Source organism: Equus quagga, chromosome 19, assembly GCF_021613505.1.
Source record: "Equus quagga isolate Etosha38 chromosome 19, UCLA_HA_Equagga_1.0, whole genome shotgun sequence".
NCBI lineage: Eukaryota > Metazoa > Chordata > Mammalia > Perissodactyla > Equidae > Equus > Equus quagga.
The window spans coordinates 16,340,909-16,366,421 of record NC_060285.1 but is presented as its reverse complement, the minus strand read 5'-3'; the positions used below and the strand labels follow the sequence as shown (position 1 = coordinate 16,366,421).

The following is a 25,513-nucleotide window of genomic DNA, read 5'->3' as shown; positions in this document are numbered from 1 at the left end:
TGTTCCATTGATCTGTGCACCTGTTTTTGTACCAGTACCATGCTGTTTTGATTACTGTAGCTTTGTAGTATGTTTTGAAGTCAGGGATTGTGATGCCTCCCGTTTTGTTCTTTTTTCTCAGGATTGCTTTAGAAATTCGGGGTCTTTTGTTGCCCCATATGAATTTTAGGATTCTTTGTTCTAATTCTGTAAAGAATGTCATTGGGATTCTGATTGGGATGGCATTGAATCTGTAGATTGCTTTAGGTAGAATGGACATTTTAACTATGTTTATTCTTCCAATTCATGTACATGGAATGTCTTTCCATCTCCTTATGTCGTCATCCAATTCTCTCAGAAAGGCCTTGTAATTTTCATTATCTAGGTCCTTCACTTCCTTAGTTAAATTTACCCCAAGGTATTTTATTCTTTTTGTTGCGATTGTGAATGGTATTGTATTCTTGAGTTCTTTTTCTGTTGGTTCATTAGTGGAGTGTAGAAATGCTACTGATTTATGCAAATTGATTTTATACCCTGCAACTTTGCTGTAGTTGTTGATTACTTCTAACAGTTTTCCAATGGATTCTTTGGGGTTTTCTATATATAAGATCATGTCGTCTGCAAACAGCGAGAGTTTCACTTCTTCCCTCCCTATTTGGATTCCTTTTATTCCTTTTTCTTGCCTGATTGCTCTGGCCAGGACCTCCAGTACTATGTTAAATAAGAGTGGTGATAGAGGGCATCCTTGTCTCCTTCCTGTTTTCAGGGGGATGGGATTCAGTTTTTGCCCACTGAGTATGATGTTGGCTATGGGTTTGTCGTATATGGCCTTTATTATGTTGAGGTAGTTTCCTTCTATGCCCATTTTGTTCGGAGTTTTTATCATAAATGGCTGTTGGATCTTGTCAAATGCCTTCTCTGCATCTATTGAGATGATCATGTGGTTTTTATTCCTCAGTTTGTTGATGTGGTGTATTACGTTGATTGATTTGCGGATGTTGAACCATCCCTGTGTACCTGGTATGAATCCCACCTGATCCTGATGTATGATTCTTTTGATGAATTGCTGAATTCTGGTTGCCAAAATTTTGTTTAGAATTTTTGCATCTATGTTCATCAGTGATATTGGCCTGTAGTTCTCTTTTTTCGTGGTGTCCTTGTCAGGTTTTGGTATCAGCATGATGTTAGCCTCATAGAATGTGTTAGGAAGTGTTCCATCTTCCCCAATTTTTTGGAATAGCTTGAAAAGGATAGGTATTAAATCCTCTCTGAAAGTTTGGTAGAATTCTCCAGGAAAGCCATCTGGTCCTGGGGTTTTATTCTTTGGGATGTTTTTGATTGCTGTTTCAATCTCTTTCCTTGTGATTGGTCTGTTCAAATTGTCTGCCTCTTCTTGAGTGAGCTTTGGGAGATTGTAGGAGTCCAAGAATTTATCCATTTCCTCTAGGTTATCCATTCTGTTGGCATATAGTTTTTTGTAGTATTCTCTTATAATCTGTTGTATTTCTGCAGAGTCTGTTGTTATTTCTCCTCGCTCATTTCTGATTTTGTTTATTTGAGCTTTCTCCCTTTTTTTCTTTGTAAGTCTGGCTAGTGGTTTGTCAATTTTATTTATCTTCTCAAAAAACCAGCTCTTTGTCTCATTGATCCTTTCTACTGCCTTTTTCATTTCAATAGTATTTATTTCTGCTCTGATTTTTATTATTTCTCTCCTTCTGCTGACTTTGGGCTTCATTTGTTCTTTTTTCTCTAGTTCAGTTAGGTGTGCTTTAAGGTTGCTTATTTGGGATTTTTCTTGTTTGTTAAGATGTGCCTGTATTGCGATGAATTTTCCTCTTAATACAGCTTTTGCTGTATCCCATATGAGTTGGTATGGCATGCTATCATTTTCATTTGTTTCCAGGTATTTTTTTATTTCTTCTTTAATTTCTTCAATGATCCATTGCTTGTTCAGTAGTGTGTTGTTTAGTCTCCACATCTTTGTGCCTTTCTCAACTTTTTTCTTGTAATTAATTTCTAGCCTTGTAGCACTATGATCTGAGAAGATGCTTGTTATTATTTCAATTTTTTTAAATTTGTAGAGGCTTGCCTTGTTTCCCAACATATGGTTCATGACCGTATCTTAAACAAATCAGATATTTCTTAAATAGGCAAAGATTTCTAAAACAAGACAAAATAAAGGTCAAACCATAAAGGAAAAATTGACGAATTGGTCTTCATTGAAATGAGTTCATCGAGAGAAGAAAGTAAAAAGGTAGGCCACCAAATGGGAGAAGATATTTGCAATGCATATATATAATAAAGGACTCCATCCAGAATACATTAAAAAATCCTACAAATCCATACAGATAAAGTCAGTCACGGGGCCGGCCCGGTGGCGCAGCAGTTAAGTTCACATGCTTCGCTTCTCGGCGGCCCAGGGTTCGCCGGTTCGGATCCCGGGTGCAGACATGGCACCACTTGGCAAGCCATGCTGTGGTAGGCGTCCCACATAGAAAGTAAAGGAAGATGAGTGTGGATGTTAGCTCAGGGCCAGTCTTCCTCAGCAAAAAAGAGGAGGATTGGCAGTAGTTAGCTCAGGGCTAATCTTCCTCAAAAAAAAAAAAAAAGGTCAGTCAACCCAATAGGAAAATAGGCAGAAGGCTTGAACAAGCACTTCACAAAAGAGCTATCCAAATGACCAATAGATATATGAAAAGGGGTTCAACTTTATTAGTTGTCAGGAAAACTCATAATAAAACCAGACCACCATACACCCACAGAATGACTAAAATTAAAAAGGCTGAATATCAAGTGTTTGCACGGATGTAGAGCAACTGATGGGAGTATAAATTGATATAAATACTTTGAAATTGTTTGGTAGTACCTTCTAAAACTTGACTTATCTATATGCCCTGTGACCCAGCATGCCAAATGACATGTAAAAAAGTATGTTCATAGCAGCACTCTTCAGTATAGCCCCAAACTGGAAAGAATCCAAGTGTCCATCAAGCGCAGGGTGGATAAGTAAACTGTTATGTATTCATTGTGTTCAGCAGTGCTTTCTTAACCCAACTGTGGTGAAGGACCAGATTCTTTTCCCTAGCTGTCAGAATGAAACTCTTGTATAACAATATTACACAGAATGTCAAACTGCTCTAAAAGTTTCTAAATCACACCTTCTGTGATCATCGCATTGGGAATCAGTGGCAAATAGGGTGTGGGCCAGCAGTAGTCCGCAAACTGCACTTCAAATAGCACTGCTCTCAAGCAATGAAAATGAACAAACCGCAACTACACACAACAACATGGATGAATCTCACAAGTAGACACAAAAGGGTCTATATTTTATTATTCCATTCATATAAAGTCCAGTGACAGCAAAAAATCACTAAACTGTGATGTTAGATATGAGGATTACCCTTGAGGAGTGGAAAGTTGTCATTCGAAAGGGCTATGAGGGGAATTCTGGGCTTCTTTTTGTTTTTTTGGTGAGGAAGATTGGCCCTGAGCTAACATCCATTGCCAATCTTCCTCTTTTTGCTTGAGGAAGATTGTGACTGAGCTAACAATTGTGCCAATCTTCCTCTGTTTTGTATGTGAGACACTGCCACAGCATGGTTTGACGAGTGGTATGTAGGTGTACACCTGGGATCTGAACCTTCAAACCCTGGGCCACTGAAGTGGAGTGTGTGAACTTAACCACTATGCAACCAGGCTGGCCCTGGAATTCTGGGGTTCTTAATCTTGGCATTGCATCATTTTCATGTTGGTTATATATGGATGTGCTCGTTCCATGAAAATTTATCTAGCTGTACACCTATGATTTGGGCACTTTTTTGTTTATGTATATTTTACTTACCATTTACATTAAAAATTATTGAGCACCTATTAAACACATGCCTTCTAAATTCGTAAAGGATATAGATTAGTGGAGAAAGCAATGTATATGCAAGTATGTAAAGAAATGTGGAATTCTAAAGTATGATTTCATAAAAGAAATCATAATAAAATACAGTGATAGAGAATAAGGAAGGAAGGAATCTACTTAGATAAGGTGATCAAGGAAGGGGCTTCTCTGAGAAGATATTTTAGCTGAGACCTGGAGGATGAAAAGGAATAAGTGATGCCAAGAGTGGAGACAAACAATCCAGGGAGTTCAGTAGTTGCTTTGGTAGAGAAAAAGAATTTAGTGGATTTACGGTAGAAAGAGGGCATTGCAGTCATGGAGTACAACATGGGAATTGGTATGAAAATTGGGACAGGAGGAAATGGATGTAAAGAAGTAGGATTTTGGTTTACAGTTGCAAGTAATAGAAAGACCAAAATGGATAGTTTTGCAAGAGGCTTGTCAACATCAGCATGAGAAGAGAATGATTGTATATCTAGAATAAAGGAAAATCTAGTTTAAAAGGAAGTGCATTCCCAGTTAATTTTCAAAACCAAGGAAAATATGATCTTATTAAGAGTTGAGTAATGGATAGGGTTACTTAAGAACGCATGATAGACATGCATTTCAGTGTGCTTCATGTAATTTGAGGTAAGGAAAAACACATTTACATATTAGAGAAGTTTGATTCAGCCATTTGAAGATGGATGGCAAGTGGGACAGCATTCTAAGTGTCTGTGGCATTCCACTGGTCCCTCTTCTTCATTGCCTCTCCCCCGACCCCCCAACACCCAGTTACTTCCTTATCACTCATTTCACCTCTATTAGTCTTACCTTTTATTTCCTTCCTCCCTCATTCTTCTCCCTCACCTTCAAATGTTTCGTTGAAAGTACACTTTCATGTGTATCCTCTTCTTTAATTTAATCTTTTTATAACCCTAACAGTTTCATGTTTGTGGAGATGTATGTGGGGAAACTTTGGCTCAGAGAAGCTATATGACTTGTCTAAGGTCACAACCTAGACTCCTGACTTCAAGAGCAGTGCTTTTTCCATTATGCCACTGAGGCCTTCATCTCTTCCAGATCTACACATGATGGTGCTATGTTTAAAATATTGTCATCTGCATTATGAGTAATGAAAGTGTGTCCTATTGTTAGATTTTATGTTAGATTTTATAAGAGACATCTTCTAGAAGGTTGAGTTATATGTATGAATATAGGCTATGTATAATATGTGAATATATTTCACTTTATATCAACTTGAAATAAATGTGTATATAGTAAAGTTTTAAAATTTTTATTAGCTTTTGAAGTAAATAGAGCCTTCCTCAAGTGTAGCATATCCACGGTCTCATAATTATCACTAATTTCATATGTCTTCTTAATTACTAAAAATCTAGAAGGAGAGATGCTATTGAGGCAAATGATTAAAGAAATTGTAGTGGCCCAAGATCTCACTAAAAATGAGGAGGTAAAGCAAATGATTGTTCAGAGCTTAGTTTATTTCCAACTGTTTGCCTTCTTCCACTCTGACTCTCTCTGTGTCTTTAATACCACTGCCAATGAGTAAACACTGGAAACACAGGAGGTTAAACTCAGATCAGTTGTTTTTATCACTTGCTGGTAGCTCTGGGGGAACTAGGAGATTAAGAAGATTGGTTAAAATGAAGTTGATAGATTATAGATTTTAATCCATTACTTTTGAAAGTTAAGAGATGAGACATTTTTATTATGGATGTGCAACCCACTCTTAAAATATCTGATAATATTACATCTGTTGGAACTTTTATAGTGGTTAGTAAACTGGAACAGTATACTATCAAACACAAGAGTCTAGACTTTGTAAAAGTGGAGAAGATCCCTGTTTGAGTCGCAGCTTAAGGTGAAGCAGAGTCTAGACACATGGCTGCTGATCCTGCCTCTCTTTGCCTGATGTGCCGTAAGGGAGTGGCTGGATCCACAACGTCTGGTTTCAGCCGTTTCCGGAGGTGGTCGTAGCTGTACATATGAGAGAATGACTGTTGCTTAATACTGCCTTGGGAATTCTTGCTAGAATATCCTGACTTCTACCATGCATGGGATAAGAATGACTGTTTGGGAAGGCAGAAGGGCCATGAGATGACTCCCAGGAAGTGGTAATGCACCAGACTCCTTCACTGAGGTATTCAATCCCCAATTTTTCCTCTCCTCTTTTTTATTTGCCGTAGAGTGATTCTCATCAGTTCCGTGTCATGGCAGCTGTCCTTCGCCATTGTTTACTAATCGTAGGTCCAACCGAAGACAAAACAGAGGAGCTGCACAGGTAGGTAACTTCTGTATTGATATCTCAGTGAAGGATATCATCAGTTCTTATTGTTTTTATGCATCTGACTTTAATTGTTACAAGCGTAAGAAAGTGAAAGTATTACAGTAAATCAGATAAATCAGAAATCATTACTATACCCTGAAGAGAAATTTTCATTCTGTCCCCTTGACTTTGTTATATTGAGCCCCAACAAGACAAGTAAATTTGGCATTTGTTGTATTCAGCAGTAAAGCCCAGAACACAATAATAATAATAGCACTCAGTTATTAAATACTGTGTGTAACATTATGCTAAGTGCTTTATAAAGATTAACTTCTTTTAATCATCACACCAACCTTAGGAGGTAAATACCACTATTTTTCCCTTTCAGTAGATGATGAAACTGAGGCATAGAAAGATCAAGCAATTTCTCAGAGGTCACATAGGCCTAATAAGTGAAAGAGCTTGGATTTGAACCCTGCTTTTAATTACTACACTTAAACTAATACTCTCACTAATTTCGTTGTAAGAGTATTTACCAAAAAGTGTATCTTTTTCTTTTTTTTTTTTTGGTGAGGAAGATTGTCCCTGAGCTAATATCTGTTACCAATCTTCCTCTTTTTGCTTGAGGATGATTGTTGCTGAGCTAACATCTGTGCCAGTCTTCCTCTGTTTTGTATGTGGGATGCCGCCACAACAAGGCCTTATAAGTGGTGTGTAGGTCCACGCCCAGGATCCCCAGCAAACTCTGGGCTGCCGAAACAGAGCGAATGAACCTAACCACTACACCACTGGGCCAGCCCTCAAAAAGTGTATCTTAAGCACTATAAATTAAATTTTTTTAAGTTATAAGAGTTGGGTCACAGTCTCAAGTATTACCGTATGAAAAATGGTTCAAGTTTTGTGACTTGCCTGTTAGAGCTATTGATGGACTGCTGTTAAAATGTACTATTCTCTGAGAACTGAGTAAGTATTAATGCATTTTTCTAGTTCTCTTACTTTTATTCTGTGTCGGATTTGCAATAACAACACTTTTGACTTTAATATGAGACTGCTTAGGGTGCTTGAGTCTGTAAGAATACAAATGGTATTTTAAACAGTTCAAATCTGCAAAGAACTCTGGCATTAACTTTGCTTTACAAATAAATTTAAAATTGGGTTCTCTTAATAGTAGAAATTACCTTTAGGACGTTTACAGTATTCTGTTTTCCAAAATATGGCTTAAATAAAACTTTATAGAAGCACAAACAGAGTGTAAAATGAAACTTACCCTTAATTGTTATTTTTCCATCAAATCCATGTTATTTTAGTTATGATCAGCTATTTATTATTTGATATTGCACTGAGTTTGTTGGTAGGTTGCCTTTATGTATTCTCACCTACAAGCCTTCAAAAGATTGTTTTCTTCACAATTAAAATGTATGATTTTTTTCTGCAGCTACAGATCAAAAGTTCCTTTCATTTTCTTGAGACTGTGCCTTTAAAAAATAATCAGAGTAACTGCAATAAATCATATGCTCTAAAAAGATTTTATTAAGCATTTTGATGTACTGTAATTTCTCTCATAATCAAGAGACAGTAGAAATCTAGGTACTAAAACTAAAAGAAAATGGGTTTATAAGCCTAGGAGTAAATTCATATATTTTTTTTTTTGGAAATCAGATATCACAAGTTAAATAGCATTCATATAAGAATGTGAGGAGAAAGCGTTTTGACAGGAATTGTTACACTAGTCACAAAAACATTGTTAAGGATTTCTGTGAAGAATGAATGTAATATTTTAAGCCAGCATTTGTCAAAAGAGAGCAAAACTATATAGATGTTTTAAAAATAAGATTTTTTTTTTTGAGGAAGATTAGCCCTGAGCTAACATCTGGTGCCAATCCTCCTCTTTTTGCTGAGGAAGGCTGGCCCTGAGCTAACATCCGTGCCCATCCTCCTCTACTTTCTATCTCGGATGCCTACCACAGCATGGCTTGCTGAGCGGTGCCGTGTCCTGTGCGAACTTAACCGCTGCACTACTGAGCCGGCCCCTTAAAAAGAAGATTTTTTTAAAAGTCGTCAGATTTATTTTCCTTTCTGATGATATTTGCTTTAAATATTCATTTTTCTTAAATAAATTTTAAAGATATTTTTCTTTAAATTTGCTTTTATCTTAAAAGTTACTTTGATAAAATATCTGTTAGCTACACCATAAATAAGGACTATCCCTAGTGCCCCAGCCAGGATTTACGAGTATTTCGCAAAGGCTTTCCTGGGAGATTGAGGTTGCTGCTGACTTGACAGTTTATCCGGAATGGCCTTGCATGTCCCTTTAATCAGAATTAAAGTGATTAGTATCATTTGAGCAATCATGACTCTAGGCTAATCCATTTAAATACAGAGAAAACTGCCCCAACCTCAAAGGGCTATTTTAGGAACCTTACTAGAATTGTAATAACTACTAATTTCTGCTCATTTGTAGTGACCTTGAGCAGTTTGTGTGTGTGTGTTTAAAGTATAAGTTTAAAAAAAAAGCAGAGTGTTTCATAGTAACATCCCATTCCATTTTTTTTAAGTTGTTTTCTAAGTTTGTTTTTTTGCCCTTTTCTTTGGACACTTTGATTTGTTTTAAGGAAAAATGTAATGAAATAGGTGAACCTAGATAGTATAGTGTACAGTTTTGTATTATCATCAAACTCAAAGGGTTATAATCATGATTAAATGAAAAATGAATACAGCACTCTGTCTCTGGCACAGAGTGAGCTCTCAGTAAACAGGGGAGCTGCCACTCACTGCTACTTCTGTTACTATTATAATAAGCATATTGGCTTTTAGATCCAATATTTAGTTCCAAATCTCTCTTTAAAAGTTGTTTCTTGATTTTGATATTTGTTTAGGAACTTATTTCTATGTATATCCTATGATTGTGTAGCAAAATCTGTTTTCTGTTAATCTGAGTTTTTCTCAAGCCAGATGGATTCTAGGATACATGCTTGTCGAGAGCCTATTAAAGTGCTGTAGGAGACATGTGAGTATAAGACTGGCCCGGCAGCAGCTTTTTCTCATATGTTGTCTCCGTAAGACAGTGCCTTTTTTTTGCCCCCCCAGAGAAATCAAGCGGATATGGACATAAAGATAAAATGAGTTAGCTCACAAAGACAGCTGACCTTGACCTTTATTTCCACTAATCAGTATCTTAGATAGTTTTAAAAATTTATTTGTTCTCTTTCATTTCCTTTTGTCTATTCTTATGGTAACAAGTAAATTGTTAGCATGATCCACCTTTTTTGCTACAGTAAAGGACATCCTAATGCTGTTTGTCTCTATTATCTGCCTGAAAGTATTTTCAGCCCTCTTGTCCATAATCAATAATCTTATGCGTAAACACTTAGCCAAAAGTTGCATCTGGATGTGGTTGTGGCTTTGTTTTATTTTGGAGAAGGGTGAAGATGGGGATGGCCTATACGCTGGAGAGGAGAGGGCAGGAATAAATCTTATTTAATTTCTTGTAGTCTCTCAATCTCATTTCTTTCACTTAGCACATTGGCATCTATAAAGCTTTTTTTTTTCTCTTCCCCCCCTTTTTTTGGCATCCAAAAGAGCCAGTGAGTCTTTAAAAAGTACTTACCTCTCTGCTTTTTTTGGTTGATGTTTCTTTATTTAGACCAATTCATTTTCTTACATATTGAAGGGGACAGTTTAGTATCTAATGATACCTCATTACAATTCTAAGCATAATGCCTTTTTTTTCAGCTTTATTGAGACATAATTGACATATAACATTGTTTAAGTTTAAGGTGTACACCGTGCTGATTTGATACACTTACACATTGAAAAATGATTACCACCATAGTGTTAGCTAAGCATAATGTCTTACATGTGGCAGACTTAATGTTTGAAAATTGGATGATTTCATTTTGGTTTCTGTTAACTGAGCACTTACTATGTGTTAGGCACTGTGTTGAGCTATAAGGCAACAAAGATGAATACAATGTGATCTGTGTTCTCCTGGGCTCACCAACTAGGGGATAAAACAGACTTCTAAGTAAGTAAGTGCAGTTGTTTCAGTGAGTGTTGTGTCAGACATGAACAAGTTTACATAGTGGACAGAAAAAGGAGAGTTCACTTTGGAGAGATTGGGGAAAGGTGGGTTTATTTTTTGTTGTGTTATTATTAAAGCTCTTAGCTCTTTAACCTGATTCTCACTGTGAATAGCAGTTATCTAGGTGAACAGATATTTTCTGAACTATAGATAGTCCCCAATTTATGATGGTTCAACTTATGATTTTTCAACTTTACAATGGTGGGAAAGCACTAATCACTCATTAGAAACCATCCTTTGAAATTTGAATTTTGATCTTTTCCTAGCTAGCAATCTGTGGTGGGATATTCTCTGGTGATGCTGGGCAGCGGCAGCGAGCCACAGCCACACCATCATGAGGGTGAACAACCGATACACTTACAACCATTCTGTTTTTCACTTTCAGTACAGTATTCAATAAACTACACAAGATATTCAATACTTTATTAGAAAATGAGCTTTCTGTTAGATGGTTTTACCCAACTGTAGGTTGATGTAACTGTTCTGAGCACATTTAAGGCAGGCTAGGGTAAGCTGTGATGTTCAGTAGGTTAGGTGTATTAAATGCATTTTTGACCTACAATATTTTCATCATCTTTCTTTGGGATATAACCCTATCGTAAGTTAAGGAAGATTTGTATAGCTAAGCACCATGCTAAGTCCACGAAGGACTCCACGGTACATACTCTGGAGGAAGATAGAGTCTAACTGGAGAGACAAGACATAAATATTATGAAAAGTTAAATAACAATTCAAGATAAGAATAGAAGAGATATCACAAGATAGTTTTTTAATAGTTTCCCAGTGAATTAATTATCCAAATACTAATTGCTAATAGAATCTGAAGGACAAGCTCACTGTGGTCTAGCATGACGAGGAAAGTCTTCCTCACTTATACTATACCTGTTCTTCATCCTCGTCCAGACCTCTGGTCCCCTCCCGATTCCTTTTTCTCCTATCGATAAGCCCCATTATAGGTTTACTTTCTTCCCTCTCTATTCTAAAGCACTGATTCATCATTTCAGCCTCTCTCCACACCCTCATTGTCACGTCCTGCCAGTCTTCAAACACCTGACCCCAGATCTGTCAGACCACTTTCCTTCTCCACTTCTAAACTCAGGCTGCTCAGTCCTGTGGGAAAGTTTTACCTAACTTGACAGATTGGCCCATCCTCTCCACTGCATGCAATCGTTTCTCAGTAAGCAAATCTCTGCTTAGAATCTTCCCATGGCTCCCCTCTGTCTTTATGATTAAGAGCAATCTTCTTTTGTCACTCTGCATTTATTAATGATCTGCAGCTTCATCTGAGAAATCTATATTTGTCTGGCTTCTGCACCTACTCTTTTTCCAGGACAACTCTGGTTTCAGGTCATCAGTAACCTATCTGGCCATAATGTCCATCTCACTGTGACAGTCCCCTTACGATCTCCCCCACTCGACTCCACACACACATACACACACCTTTCTGGTCTTGTTGCCTACTAAGTCCCCTCCTTTAGAGGCCTTGTCCTTTGCTTTAGACTTAGGGACCTGTTTTCAGTTCCCCACAGATAGCATATTCTCTCCTTCCTCCAAATTTTTCCCATTCCCTCCTATAGTGCAATATGTCTACTGTTCAAAAGCTCCTTAATAGTTGCCATTTACTATGTACTGGGCAGAGTACTTTGCATGCGTTTTTTCTTTTAATCCTCACATCAACCTAGTGGGATAAATTTATTTCCCTTTACTTTAGAGATAAGGACACCAGGGCCTAGAAGAGGTCCTGTAATTTGCCCATGGCACTCTTTTACTGAGACAATCTAGAATTCAAACCATTGCTCTACAAGTTATGTTATGCTGCCTTCTCTTAGGAAAAGAAGTGTGTGTGTGTGTGTGTGTGTGTGTATTATTATTATTTACTTATTTTTTTTGGTGAGGAAGATTGTCCCTGAGCTAACATGTGTTGCCAATCTTCCTCCTTTTGCTTGAGGAAGATTGTCCCCGTGCTAGCATCTGTGCCAGTCTTCCTCTGTTTTGTATGTGGGACACCACCACAGCATGGCTTGATGAGCAGTGTGTAGGTCCAGGCCCAGGATCTGAACCCACGAACCCCAGGTCACCGAAGTAGAGTGCACAAACTTAACCACTGTGCCATCAGGCCAGCCCTGAGGAGTATATTTTATTTATTTTTGTATACTTAATGCCTAGCAGAGGGCATAGTAAATATCTGTTGAGAGTGAAGTGAGGTTTGAGGTAGGTTTTTTTTTTTTTTTTTTTGAGGAAGATTAGCTCTGAGCTAACTGCTGCCAGTCCTCCTCTTTTTGCTGAGGAAGCTGGCCCTGAGTTAACATCCGTGCCCATCTTCCTCTGCTTTCTATGTGGGACGCCTACCACAGCATGGCTTGCCAAGCGGTGTCGTGTCCACACCTGGGATCCGAACTGGTGAACCCTGGGCCATCAAAGCGAAACGTGCGCACTTAACTGCTGTGCCACCAGGCTGGCCCCTTGAGGTAGTCTTGATGAGAATGTTCTAAGCAAGAAAAAACATGGACAAATACAGACATGAGAATATGTCTCTGGCACATTTAGAGAACAATGACCAGATCACTGTGGATTAAAAAGATAGACTTTGCTGAGCGTAGCATTCAGGGGTCTTTCCATCCATAATTTATCCAGAGTTTTCTTGACACTTCCCTACCTGCTTCTGCTCCAATCTCTCTCGCCTTTTGCAGCAAAACTCCTCTCAGTGTTGACTGATTCTTCTCCTATTCTCTCTACTAAGGTTTTAGTCTCACTACTCCACCAGAATGGCAATTATTAAGGTCACTAGTGACTTCTGTGTTGCTAAATCCAGTGGACATCCTCAGTTGTCATCTTACTTGATCTGTCCACTTCATTTGACAAAGCGATCACTCCATTCTTACTTATATACTTTCTTCAAAGATACCGTACTATCTTAATTTTCCTCCCACCTCACTAGTTATAATTTCTTCCTCTACTCCGCGGCCTCTGGACAATGGAGTGCTCCAGGCTCAGCCCTCGTAGTCTTTCAGTTCACACTCATTCTCTTACTGATCTAATTCAGTTTTCTGTCTTTGAATACCACCTACATGCTGCTGACTCCTCAGTTTATATCTCTAATCCAGATCTCCCTCCCTGAACTCCACACTCGTACTAACGTCCTACTAACATCTAATAGACGTCCCAAACTTAACATATCCAAAATTAAACTCTTTATCTTCCTCTAAAAAGCTACTTCACCTGCTGTGTTTCCCATTTCAGTTGATGGCAACTCCAGCTTTCCACTTGCTAAGGCTAGAACCTTGGATTCTCACACTCTACAATTAGCATGTAAGGAAGTCCTTCAAAATCTAACCAGTTCACTGTTAGCACCCTGTTCACCTCACCTGAATTATTATAGTAACACCCTAACTCATCCTCCTCCTTTGTTGTGCTAACAACTGTTCTCACTGCAGTAGCCAGAGTGACCCTTTTAAGATAGAGTATTTATCACCATGCAAAATTCTGCAATGGCTCCCCATTTCACTCAGAACAAAACTAAAGCTGTAATAGCCTGCAAGACTACTCTGGCCTCCCCATACCTGTATGATCTCCTATCCTACTCCTCTCCCTGTGTATGGTGGTTCAGCCACACCAGCCTCTTTGCATTTCTTCAAACATGCCACTGCTCCTGCCCTGGGGCCTTTGCTCTTCTTCCTGGAATGCTCTTTCCCCAGATAGTCACATGGTTCACTCTAACTTCCTTCGAGTTTTTGCTTAAATGACAGCATCTCAGTGAGGTCTGCCCTAACCTCCCTATTCAAAATCCCAAGCCAAATGTACTGTCTTACCCTCCTGGGTTTTCCCTCCAGACTCCTTATCACCTTCTAGCATGCTATTCAATTAACTTTTTGTTTTGTTTACTTTTCACTGACTGTTCTCTCCATGCTGGAAAATAAGCTCTATAAAGGCAGGGATTTGTCTCTGTTTTCTTCATAATACCTTCCTAAAACAATGCCTGGGATAAGTAATTAATAAATAATTACTGAACTGAGTTAAAGTTAGGTATTTACATCTGAAAATCTTTTGGAGGTGTAAAGGTTCATTTAAGTAGATTTTCCAGCCATGAAAAAAGATATGTGAACCCCAAATATACAGAAAATACATTTGACCTGGAAGATTTGTTAACAGTTGTAGGTCTGCATGTACTATTATCATGCTCCTCAATGTCATTTGGTATTAAATTATGTTTAGTCCAGTGATTGATACAGGAGTGGGTTTTAGATTGCCTTCCCTCTCCCACAACCAACAAGGCTTTAATCAGGGCATTAAGGAGCTCTAAATAGGCCTTGTTTTTGAATCTGCATATCAGGAGGGGGCTGGGAGCATGAGTAGGAGGATGTCATGTCCCAGTGATTAATGATCTCTAGGAAGCTGAAAAGGGGAGAGTAATATACACAGTATTTCTACCCCCTGGAGTAGGAATGCAAACACCATTGTGCGGATCTGTGCATAGTCACTGACTTCCTGGTAGCTGGAGAATTTCATACACTCTTCTACCACAAATAAAACTGTCAGAGAAGTGACAGAGCTCAAAAAGCTGGCCTTCCTTACTTAAAAAGAATAGCTCAAACACAGTGAGCCAGAAAATTAATTTTGTAGTTGTTTGGGAACCCAGTTGTTTAATAAGAAACGAGAAAATGGGAACTTTTCCTGAAAAGCCTAAAACCTCCAAATATTTGTTGAATCAAACTCTACATTTGGTTTCTTAAATTTACTGAATTCCTTGAAACTGCTTATTTTAAATGAATTTAAAGGGAAACATTCCTTTGTAATGAAATGCATTGTCTTAAACTTTTCAGTGTGGTCTCTCTGGTAGATTCTGAGAATCAGACTATCAATGGACTCCAGAGCCTATTGCCCTGTGTGTTGAAAAAAAGTCCTAACGTTTCACAATGGCTTATACAGTTTTAGAAAGTAATTCTAAGGTAGAATTCTTTAGTTTTTTTTTCTTTTAACCCCAGTGAATCTATGATATTTGATAACAGTTTCCAAATGCTTAAGTCAGAAGCAGAACATTTTTAACTCTGGATAAGGAACTACAGATGTTTGCAAAAATTTTAAAACGAAAGTTTGTGGGAAAAGCATTATATTTGGACCAATTGTGACTATTTACAAATAACCAAAATTAGGAAGCTTGTTCAACAGTAATAGTAGTTACAGCAGCAGCAGTAGCAGTAGTAGATTTTTAGTGGGGACAACCAGATAGCTTGTATTTTACGAGGAACCATTCATTTATAGGACTTGTTAAATTACTTTTGTTCTTGGTTCAGATTTTTTGATACCCTTTACAGTACCACTCGTTCTGCACTGTCTCATTTTTAAACTGATTTCTTATGAATTTTTTTCCCCATAATATGAAAAGAAAGAAAGGAAATGTTCATTCTTGGGGAAATGGAACCATACTTCACGGTAAAGGGAAGAAAAAATTTTGTATTTTATTTCTGTTTTGTTGTTGTTTATTTTGTTTTATTTTTTAGGGTGTCATTATAATCTAAAATAAAATGAACTACTATGGTCTAAATTAAGACAGCATCAGATAGATTAAGCCCTGAACTTGGTTCCCAAGTGGTTAGACTTTTAAATTGCATTTGGACGAGTTTATTTTTAGTCAGGATGTGGTTATTTTTAGATCTGCTTCTCTGTCACTAGGAAATGTAATGCCTGTCTTTCCATTGTTGTTTATCAGGAAGTTCTGAGGCACAGGCTTGTAAGATCCAGTTAGCAGAGAACACCCCCTCTCCTTTTAGGTGAAATAATATGAAATAATGCATGAAGGAAAATATATTAATTGAGAACATGTCTAATTTTTAAATGATTAGTGTCATTTTAATCTCTTATACACTGAGCAACAGAACCAGATTTTTAGAGAATACCAGAAATACAAGGTTTGGGTTCCCCCTGCTGGTGTGCATCCCTGGCTCGTGTATTCATTAATACATAGCAAGAAGGCCTTGGGAATAGAGATTCGAAATTGCTACGTTGGCCTCTTTTAAAAATACTTGATGATGAGAGAGGGAGAAAAAGCACATTACCCATTTTCTACAAATGTCTTACAAAAAATGGGATGATCTAAAAATTGTATTTTCTACATCTAAAAAGAACAAAACTTAATCCTACAATATTTGGTTTTTAATATTGTTGCCTCTGTGATAAGCTGCTTATATACAGCTTCTCAAATGCTTTATGTTGTAATCTAAGGAATAATAAAACACCAGTGGCTTCACAAAAGGATTTAAAACCCCAAGGAAAAAATGCAAAGCTAGCATTGTGTCATAATAAAATTAAAGAGCTCGTGTTAAAGCTTACTAATTCCTATTTTAGCATTTCAGAGAGTGACATGACATCATGTGATTGTGTGTCCATTTAACATCTGTTCTTTCTAATTTATCATATATGTATTTGAAACAGTTCTCTTTATTTTCTGTTTCTTAGTCAATAAATGCTAAGTAATATTAAAGGCTCATTTTGAAAAAGAAAAATTTTAATTGATTCCTAAAAGTCACTTCTCAACTTACAATTATGTTCGCATTTTAAAGGACTATTCAGTCAAATTAAAATATTGTATTTTTAAATTGCTTTTCAGCAATGCAGTCAACCTTTTAAGCAATGTTCCAGTCTCTTGTTTGGATGTTCTCATTTGTCCATTAACCCATGAAGAAACAGCCCAAGAGGCAACGACTTTAGATGAACTGCCCAGTGATAAAACAGCTGAGAAAGAAACAGTTTTGAAAAACAATACCATGGTATACAGTGGTATGAATATGGAGGCCATTCATGTTTTACTCAATTTTATGGAGAAGAGAATAGACAAGGTAAGGCTGATAAAATGGAGGTCTTGGGAAAATGCTTCTAAAGAACGTAAATGTGCCATACATGCAGACATCACAGGATATAATTTTTAAATCTAAGCTTTTTTTATAGCTGACATCTTACATAATTGTTCTCTGGAATGCATTTTATTACAATATATGATAAATTACTGAAACCAAGTGAGTTTATTTTTTAAAGCTGAAAATTGTGTTGATGCAACACCAAAATTCTGACTGGTGCCAAGGAAAAATTAATTAGTTTTCCACGTAGGTATTTTCTAAGTCCTAGGAGTAAAAATTATGCCCCTAAAAAAGCTTGATGATAAATACATTCTATAATGCCTAAAAGACATCTTTTTAAAAAAAAATCATCAACTCTCCATTTGTCGTGAGATGCTTATCTTCTCTCATCTGTCACTTCCTTTGTCAGATAACTATATTAAAAGGCAGCAAGGTAGTATGGGTGGGTCATCAAAACCTTTGCCTCATTTAAGCCCATTGGCTGAGCCAGTGAGGACCCTACAAAATCTAGGAAAATCCAGGAAGGATAAAAATGGGCATTAGTAAACATGAAAAGTTCACTGATGAAATGGAAATATTGTTGGGGAAATAATTTTTAAAATAGTTTGTAAAGTTTTGGTAACAAAATATTGTCTCCCCCTTAAAAAAAGGAGTTATGCTCAGTTATATGGAACAAAGTAATACTGTTAGAAATTAAACTAATGTAGCATGTATGATTTTCTTTATAGGGAAGCAGCTATAGAGAAGGTCTAACTCCAGTTCTCAGCTTATTAACAGAATGTTCTCGAGCCCATCGAAACATCAGAAAATTTCTCAAAGATCAGGTAACTGCTTAATGTCTATTACATCTTAAAGTTAATCTTCTTATGTGTTTTTTTAACATAGAATTAATCAGTTGAATTCTTTCATAGGGTTTTCTGTGAGAAATTCAGAAACTCAGAAAAGTTAGTTTTAATCTTTGAAATCTTCCTAGTCCAGAAATAAGTGGATCCTGTATACTTTTTTGTTATTCATTCATTAATTCAGCAAATGCTTATTGAGATCTACGATGTTCTGTGTTGTAAGCATTGTTCTAAGCTTTGAAAGGCAGATGAAGTCTTTGCCTTGTGGAGTTTACCTTATAGTTGGGGGACAAAAAGTAAACAAATATATGATGTAATGGCAAGTGGTGGTAAGTGTTCTGAAGAAAGATACAGGAGAAGGAGAAGAGGAGACTTAGGGTGATACGGGAAGGCCTCTCTGAGGAAGTGACATTTGAGCAGAAACTTGGATAAATACAAAAAGGATCTCTGAGAATGTCTGGAAGAGGATATTCTCTTAGAATATTCTGGAACAGGAAAATACCAGAGAGAATAAGTTCAAAGTCCCTGAGATGAGAGGATGCTTTGGTATGCTTAAGGAAAAACAAGAAGGCTAGACAACAATACACAAGGGGGCAGAGAGGTGGATGGAGTAAAAGATGTAAGCTAGAACCAAATAACAGAAGGTTGTGTCGGACTTTTGATTCTCTTCTAAATGAGATTGGAAAGCATTGGACAGTTTTGAGAAGAGAAGAGATGGGACCTCATCTATATTTAAAGATACTCTGGCTGCTGTTTGTAGGATAGACTAGAGGAGTGTGAGGAGACGTGAGGAGACCAGCCCAAAAGAGAGCTGGTGATGAAGTTTGGAGCAGGATGGTAACAGAATTCATGGTAAGAAATCATTTTTCCACCACTGCATCTAGTGTCTGTCTGCATCCGTACCGCCATATCCTTTGTCTCCTTTCTATCACAATGGATGAATTGTCCCTGCTTCCTTCTGTGGCCAGCCTCTGCACTCGTATCCTGGATCCCTTTCCCTCTCACCAAGAACTTTGCTCCTGCATTTATTTCCTCTCTTTCTTCTTAGGTTAATCTTTTTTTTTTTTTTTTTAACGTATTGGATCATTTCTGTCCACACCCAAACACATCTTCCATCTTAAAAACAAAAAAACCTTCCCTTAATCCCACTTCTTAATCTGCCTCCCCATTTCTCTGCTCTTCTTTATGCACTGTTCCTCAGAAGAATTTCCTATACTCACCCTCTCTGTTCTTTTTACTCATCTTTGATTCTCTCCTGAACCCACTGAAATGAGGCTTTCATGCTTTCTACCCCATTGCAAAGGTGTTTATCAAAAGTCATCAACCCAATATTGCCCAATCTAATAGTTCTCAAATCTTTCTTTTTAATTCTCCAATAGCATTTTGATGTAATTGAGTACTCCCTCCTTTTTGAAATATTTTCTTTACTTGGTTTCTAGGACACAATAGGGAACCTCTTCTTTGCAGTGCCCCAAGGCAATATTGTCTTTGTCTCCATTTCCACTCCCTTGGTGATCTCATTCAGCGGTCATGGTTTGGAAAATCATCTGTAGGCACATGACTCCCAAATTTCTATCTCCAGCCCTGATCTGTCCCCTAAGCTTCAGACACATAACAAACTGCATACTCATCTCTTCTCCTGGGATGTAGGAGGTATCTTAAGTTTAACATATCTCAAACTAATCTCTTGATTTCCCATCCCCCACCCTCTTTCTTCCTCTTCTTTCCACATTTCAATACATGGTACTACCATTGACCCTGTTGTTTATTTACTGCCATATAGAATTTCCTCTAATAAATGAACCAGGTTCTTTTTTCCCCTCTGTGGTCAAGCTTTAGTAAGCACTTCACTATGTGTAGAGCACATTAATAGATAATGCTGATAAGGGGACATTAGAAAGTAGGGACTCTATCTTTGAGGAGTTTACAGTCTATTGGAAGAAGAGAGAAGCACCATGAAAGCATAAGCAATCATTTAAGCAAAATAAACTAGTTAATTAATGAATTAATGTCATTTCCAAGTTTGATTATTTTAAGACATTCTACCATGACTAGGAAGACTTGGTGAAGAATAATAAATGAAAATACTCTTTGTTTTCTGTATTTTAGCTTTTTCACATAGAAGATCCAGTTTCCACTAAACTGTTTAGATTTTGCTATCTCTAACCTGGAGAGCCAAAAAAACTTACTTGTTAAACAGCTTCTTTATATGAAGACGTTGGGCTACTCATTATGTATATTCAAAAGATTATGAGACCCACTCCTTATCCTCAAAGAAACACTATAGTATAGATAAAGAGATGAGACGTAACAAGTAAAACATAACTAAAGATACAAGACACAATTCAAAAATCAACTTTCCTTCTGAGAAGGATGCGCTGTAGACCATGATGATCAAGAAAAGCAGAGCTTATGGGGCCAGCCCGGTGGTGCAGCGGTTAAGTTTGCACATTCCACTTTGGTGGCCCAGGGTTCACCAGTTCAGATCTTGGGTGCAGATCTATGCACCACTTATCAAGCCATGCTGTGGCAGGTGTCCCACATATAAAGTAGACAAAAATGGGCACAGATTTTAGCTCAGGGCCAGTCTTCCTCAGCAAAAAGAGGAGGATTGGCAGCAGATGTTAGCTCAGGGCTAATCTTCCTCAAAAAAAAAAAAAAGAAAAGCAGGACTTAAAGTAACAAATGATTAGCTTTGATAATAATGTAAAGGGAATCGTGGCTAATTAATTATGTCCTGTAGTTGATACCTGATTAAATCCAATTCATGCATGCCAAAGAAAATTGGTTTTGACTATTCTATATTTGGGCAGGTAGAAAGAGAACAGATGGTAGAAATTACTGACCCAGGTTGGATTAGTCTGGAGAGGCTTATAGAAGAGATGAGGATTCTGTGGGTTTGAAAGAGGAACTGGACAAGATTTGTCAAAGAAAAAAAATTAGTTGGAAGGTAGTATTTAGGGGGAAATAGAAAGGGTCTGTACATATGCAGTTTGTCGGGGAGTGATATATATCAATAAAAACAACAAAATTTCACTTTAAAAAACTTGTTTTAAGGAATCCCAAACATAGCTAACAAAGTTTTTGTGTGATACCCTTGGTTAATAGATTATTGACTCTGGAACTTAGGCACATACTACATGAAGTCACTTGTTACATGCCTCATTCTTCTAAAAATAGGAGATAAACTCAGTCTGGTTGGCTGAATCAAATAATCAGAATTTATCATATAATGAGTCTTTGCCTATAGAGCACAAAGAGCATTGTACGCTCCCCACCAGAGGTGTTGAAATATGGATTCTGTAAACACTCGGCTAGACTCCTCAGTTTTCTGAGATTTAGTTTCCACTTTTGTTCACAGCATGTCTCCAGTGCCTCCAGGACCTCCTGATACATGGTAGGCACTCAGTCTAGAAAGAGAGGCAAGAAAGAAAGTCAGTTGAATGGATTCAATAAAATAGTATACATGTAAAGGGCCTGGCACTGTAAATTATTATTTGACTTTGTGTCTATCCTCATTTCCTAGCATAGTGCCTAGCTTATAGAAAGCACTTTAAAAAAGTGACTTGAATTAATTCATTCTTCTTTAATCAGCAAATGTTTATTGAACACCTGTACTATGACAGGCAGTGAGAGCAATGAACAAAACAGAAAGAAATCCCTGCACCCATGGAACTGACTCTTGTGGAAGAAGAAAGACAGTAAAGAAATCAATATATACTGTGTCAGGTGGTGATAAGTGCTTTGAGGAAAATTAAAGCAGAGTTGGAAGAGGGATAAGAAAGAGAATGCTAAAGGCTAGTTATATAGAGTGGTCAGGAAATGTCCTGCTATAAATGACATTTGAACAGAATCCTGAAGGAAGTAAGGGAATGAGCCATGCCAGTTTCTAGAAAAAGTTTCTGGGCAGAAGGAATAGTAAATGCAAAGACTGTGAGGCAGGAAAGTGTTTGGTGTGCTTAAGGAGCTCCATGGAGATCTGTGTGGCTGTAGCGATGTAAGCAAGGAGTATAGTAGAAATGAAGTCAGAAAAGTAGAAGGAAGCTGGATTATGTGAAACCTAAGGGAATTGTAAGAACTTCATCTTTTACTGTCAGTAAGCTGAGAAGCCATGGGAACTGGAGGACTTTGAGAACAGGAATGACATCATCTGACTGTCAAAAGATTATCCTAGCTTCTATGTAGAGAATAAATCATAGAAGGACCAGTATGGAATCAGGGAGCACTTGGGAGGCTGTGGTAATAATCCAGGCGATAAATATTGTAGTTTGGTTTTGGTAATACTAGAGGAGGTAGTGAGAAGTCGTTAGATTATGAATATATTTCAAAAGTAGAGCCAAAGTAATTTGCTGATGGATTGGATGTGGGGTATGAAAGAGAGGAGTCAAAGATATTTCCAAGGTTATTGTACTAAACAGTTGGAAGAATGGACTTTCCATTTAGTGAGATGGAAAACTGCAGAAGGAACAACTTTGGTGGGAGCATCAAGAGTTCCATTTAGGACATGCTAAATTTGAGAGGCCTATGAAAGTCTTGAGCTCAGGGAAGAAATCAAGATGGAGATATAATTCAGGGCATTATCAGTAGATAGAGAACATATAAAGCCATAAAACTGGATGAGATCACCAATAGAATGAGTGAAAATAGTGAAGAAATGTTGCGCAAGAGCTCAACCTTTGAATATTCCAACACTTAGAAAACAAGAAGAGAAAAGAGAATTGGCAAAAGAGGCTGAGATGAAGCAACCCATGAGGTAGGAGGAGAACCAGACGAGAAGGGGTCTAGGTCGATAGATGGGTGAGTAAGTGAGCAAACAAACAGAAGAACCAAGCCCTCTGAGGATCAATGTATAAAATAGGGATGATGGTGATGTTACTACCTCCTTTGCAAGGTCACTGTGAGGACTGATTATAGAGAATGTATGTATACAGCAACTAGCGCATAGGAAGTACTCAATAATTAATAGCCATTTTTTTATTGTAAAATAAAACAACTAGACAACATAAGTACAGATTTTTTTAGTAAATACTGAAAGTGCTGCAGGAATTAAAAGAGGGAGAAAATCAATATGAGTCAGGGTATTAAGGAAGTCTCCATGGAAGAAAGAGAAACTTCACCCAGACTTTAAAATGAATTTTGCTAGAGGCAAGCGGAGGCATTCCGGTTGCTGAGATGAGGGAAAACTCAGAAATGGATTTGAATATATCATGGTGGTATAGTGAAGAGATGTTTCTCTTCAAATGAAATTTCATTACAGTCATGAAATTATTTGAGCTTTGTTTTTTGTTGTTAGTTTTATTTTATTTGGAAGCAAACCTATTTATTTTTTTAAATGTTTTTTCCACTCATAAAACTGAGCTCAGTTGACATTCAAGACTGACCAGTTGTGTGGTACCACTCTTGCTTTCTCTAGTACTTATGACTTATGATGGTTTCTGCATTTGTGCCATTAGGTTTTACCACCATTGAGGGATGTGACAAATCGACCTGAAGTTGGCTCAACTGTGCGAAATAAGCTGGTGCGCCTCATGACACATGTTGACCTTGGAGTCAAGCAAATTGCTGCTGAATTCCTTTTTGTCCTTTGCAAAGAGAGAGGTAGGTTAAACTCTCTTTGCCCTCTAATTTTTTATCTTTCTGGGGGAATTTGAGAAATCTTTTTGTTAGTAGTGCCCATCTCATTCTACTCTTTTCAGAGAGTTTTCTCTTTATCTGTTCTATTAGAGGGCTTGAGGAGATATTAAAAATTAATAATTTAAAAACGCTTTCTGTACGCTTCTGAATTCATTGAGACATGGGGACAGAAATATTACCAAACACACTCACATTTAAACTTTGCCTCTGTTTCCTTAACCCAGACTTCTTAATCTTGATGAGTCAGGACCTGGAGCCATTATGAAAAACCTCTCTAAGTAATTCAAGTGCTACTATTTTGATAACCATGCAAAGACCCGGGTTAGTTCCCCTTTAATTCCTCTCAGAATTAAAGCTATAGGAGTTTTGGTTTTTTCATTAAGTTCTTTAATCAATTGTTATTGAATGTGAGCTATATAATATATTGGATGGAAGTACAAAAATATCTAAGAAATACCCCTTACCCTTGAGATAAGGGTAAGATAGAGATAGTGACAAATTAAAAAGTAACTACTACAATATAATAAATAATACTCTGTAAGTATATAAAGTGATTGTCTTCTGAGATACGTCCAACAATTAAAAATATTTCCTAAAATTGTATGGGTTATTTTTGCTTGGCAAAAGGCAAGTTCTCCAAACAACGAACTTTTACTAAGTTATTCAGATATTCCTACCTATTTCTTTCTTCATCTCCTACTTTATAAATGTGCTAGTATAAAAGTCCCATCTAAGCAGATTTTATATTCTACTTTTTTAAAGTGCCCCAGTTTTGTGAAATAGATAATTTGGAGGTAGAAAACTTCACTCACTTCCTCAAAATCTTAAGTCAGTTGAATTCTTTTTTCCCCCCAGCTTTATTTAGGTGTAATTGATGAATAAAATTGTATATATTTAAAGTATACAAAATGATGATTTTATATACATATACATTGTGAAATGATTACTACAATCAGGTTAATTAATAGATCCACCACCTCACATAGTTACCCTTTTTTTTGTAGTGAGAATACTTAAGATCTACTCTCAGCAAATTTCAAGTGTACACTACAGTATTATTAACTATAGTCACCATGCTGTACATTAGATCCCCAAAACTTAGTCATCTCATAGCTGAAGGCTTATATCCTTTGACCAGCATCTCCCCATTTCCCCCACCCCCTAACCCCTGGTAAGCACCATTCTACCCTCTGTTTCTATGCATTTGAATTTTTGGGAGGCTTCCACATAGAAGTGAGATCATACAGTATTTGCCTTTGTCTGGCTTATTCATGTTGTCGCAAAGCAGGATTTCCTTCTTGTCATGGCTGAAATTATAAAATATATATATAATATTCCATTATATACCACATCTCCTGTATCCCTTCATCTGTCAGTGGACAGTTAGCTTGTTTCCATATCTTGGCTATTGTGAATAATGCTGCAATGAACATGGGAGTGCAAGCATCTTTTGGGGGTACTGATCTCTTTTCCTTTGGATATACCCAGAAGTGGGATTACTGGATCATATGGTAGTTCTATTTTTAATTTTTGAGGAACCTCCATAACTGTTTTCCGTAGTGGCTACACCAATTTACATTCCCATCCACAGTGTACCAAGCTTCCCTTTTAACCACATCCTTGCTAACACTTATTATGTCTTGTCTTTTTGCCATCCTAACAGGAGTGAGGTGATCTCTCATTGTAGTTTTGATTTGCATTTCCCTGATGATTAGTGGTGTTGGACACCTTTTCCTATATCTGCTAGCCATTTGTATGTCTTCTGTGAAAAAATGTCTATTCAGGTCCTTTGCCCATTTTTTAATTGAATTATTTGCTTTTTTGCTCTTGAGTTGTATCCATTGAATTCTTAAACTTCATTTCTGACTGATTAATCTAACCACTTCAGTTTCTAAGATGGTATATTAGCAACATAATTTGATCAATATCATAACAATGATAATAAACATAGCTATTATGTATTGAGATATC

The 25,513-nt window shown here is 37.2% G+C and overlaps 1 protein-coding gene across 6 annotated transcripts in view; it reads left to right on the top strand.

Moving 5' to 3' along the window:
* Window positions 1-25,513, top strand: part of RIC8B (RIC8 guanine nucleotide exchange factor B) — a 104,867-nt gene that overhangs the window by 42,942 nt on the left and 36,412 nt on the right. For all 6 annotated transcript variants that reach the window (XR_006886188.1, XR_006886187.1, XR_006886186.1 and 3 more), the window contains exons 4-7: window positions 6,055-6,149; window positions 16,820-17,048; window positions 17,795-17,890; window positions 23,362-23,506. Coding sequence is in view for 3 of the 6 variants with exons in the window: in XM_046646571.1 (XP_046502527.1) it covers window positions 6,055-6,149; window positions 16,820-17,048; window positions 17,795-17,890; window positions 23,362-23,506 (565 nt within the window). In the remaining 3 variants the exon portion in view is untranslated. The remainder of the gene's footprint in view (window positions 1-6,054; window positions 6,150-16,819; window positions 17,049-17,794; window positions 17,891-23,361; window positions 23,507-25,513) is intronic.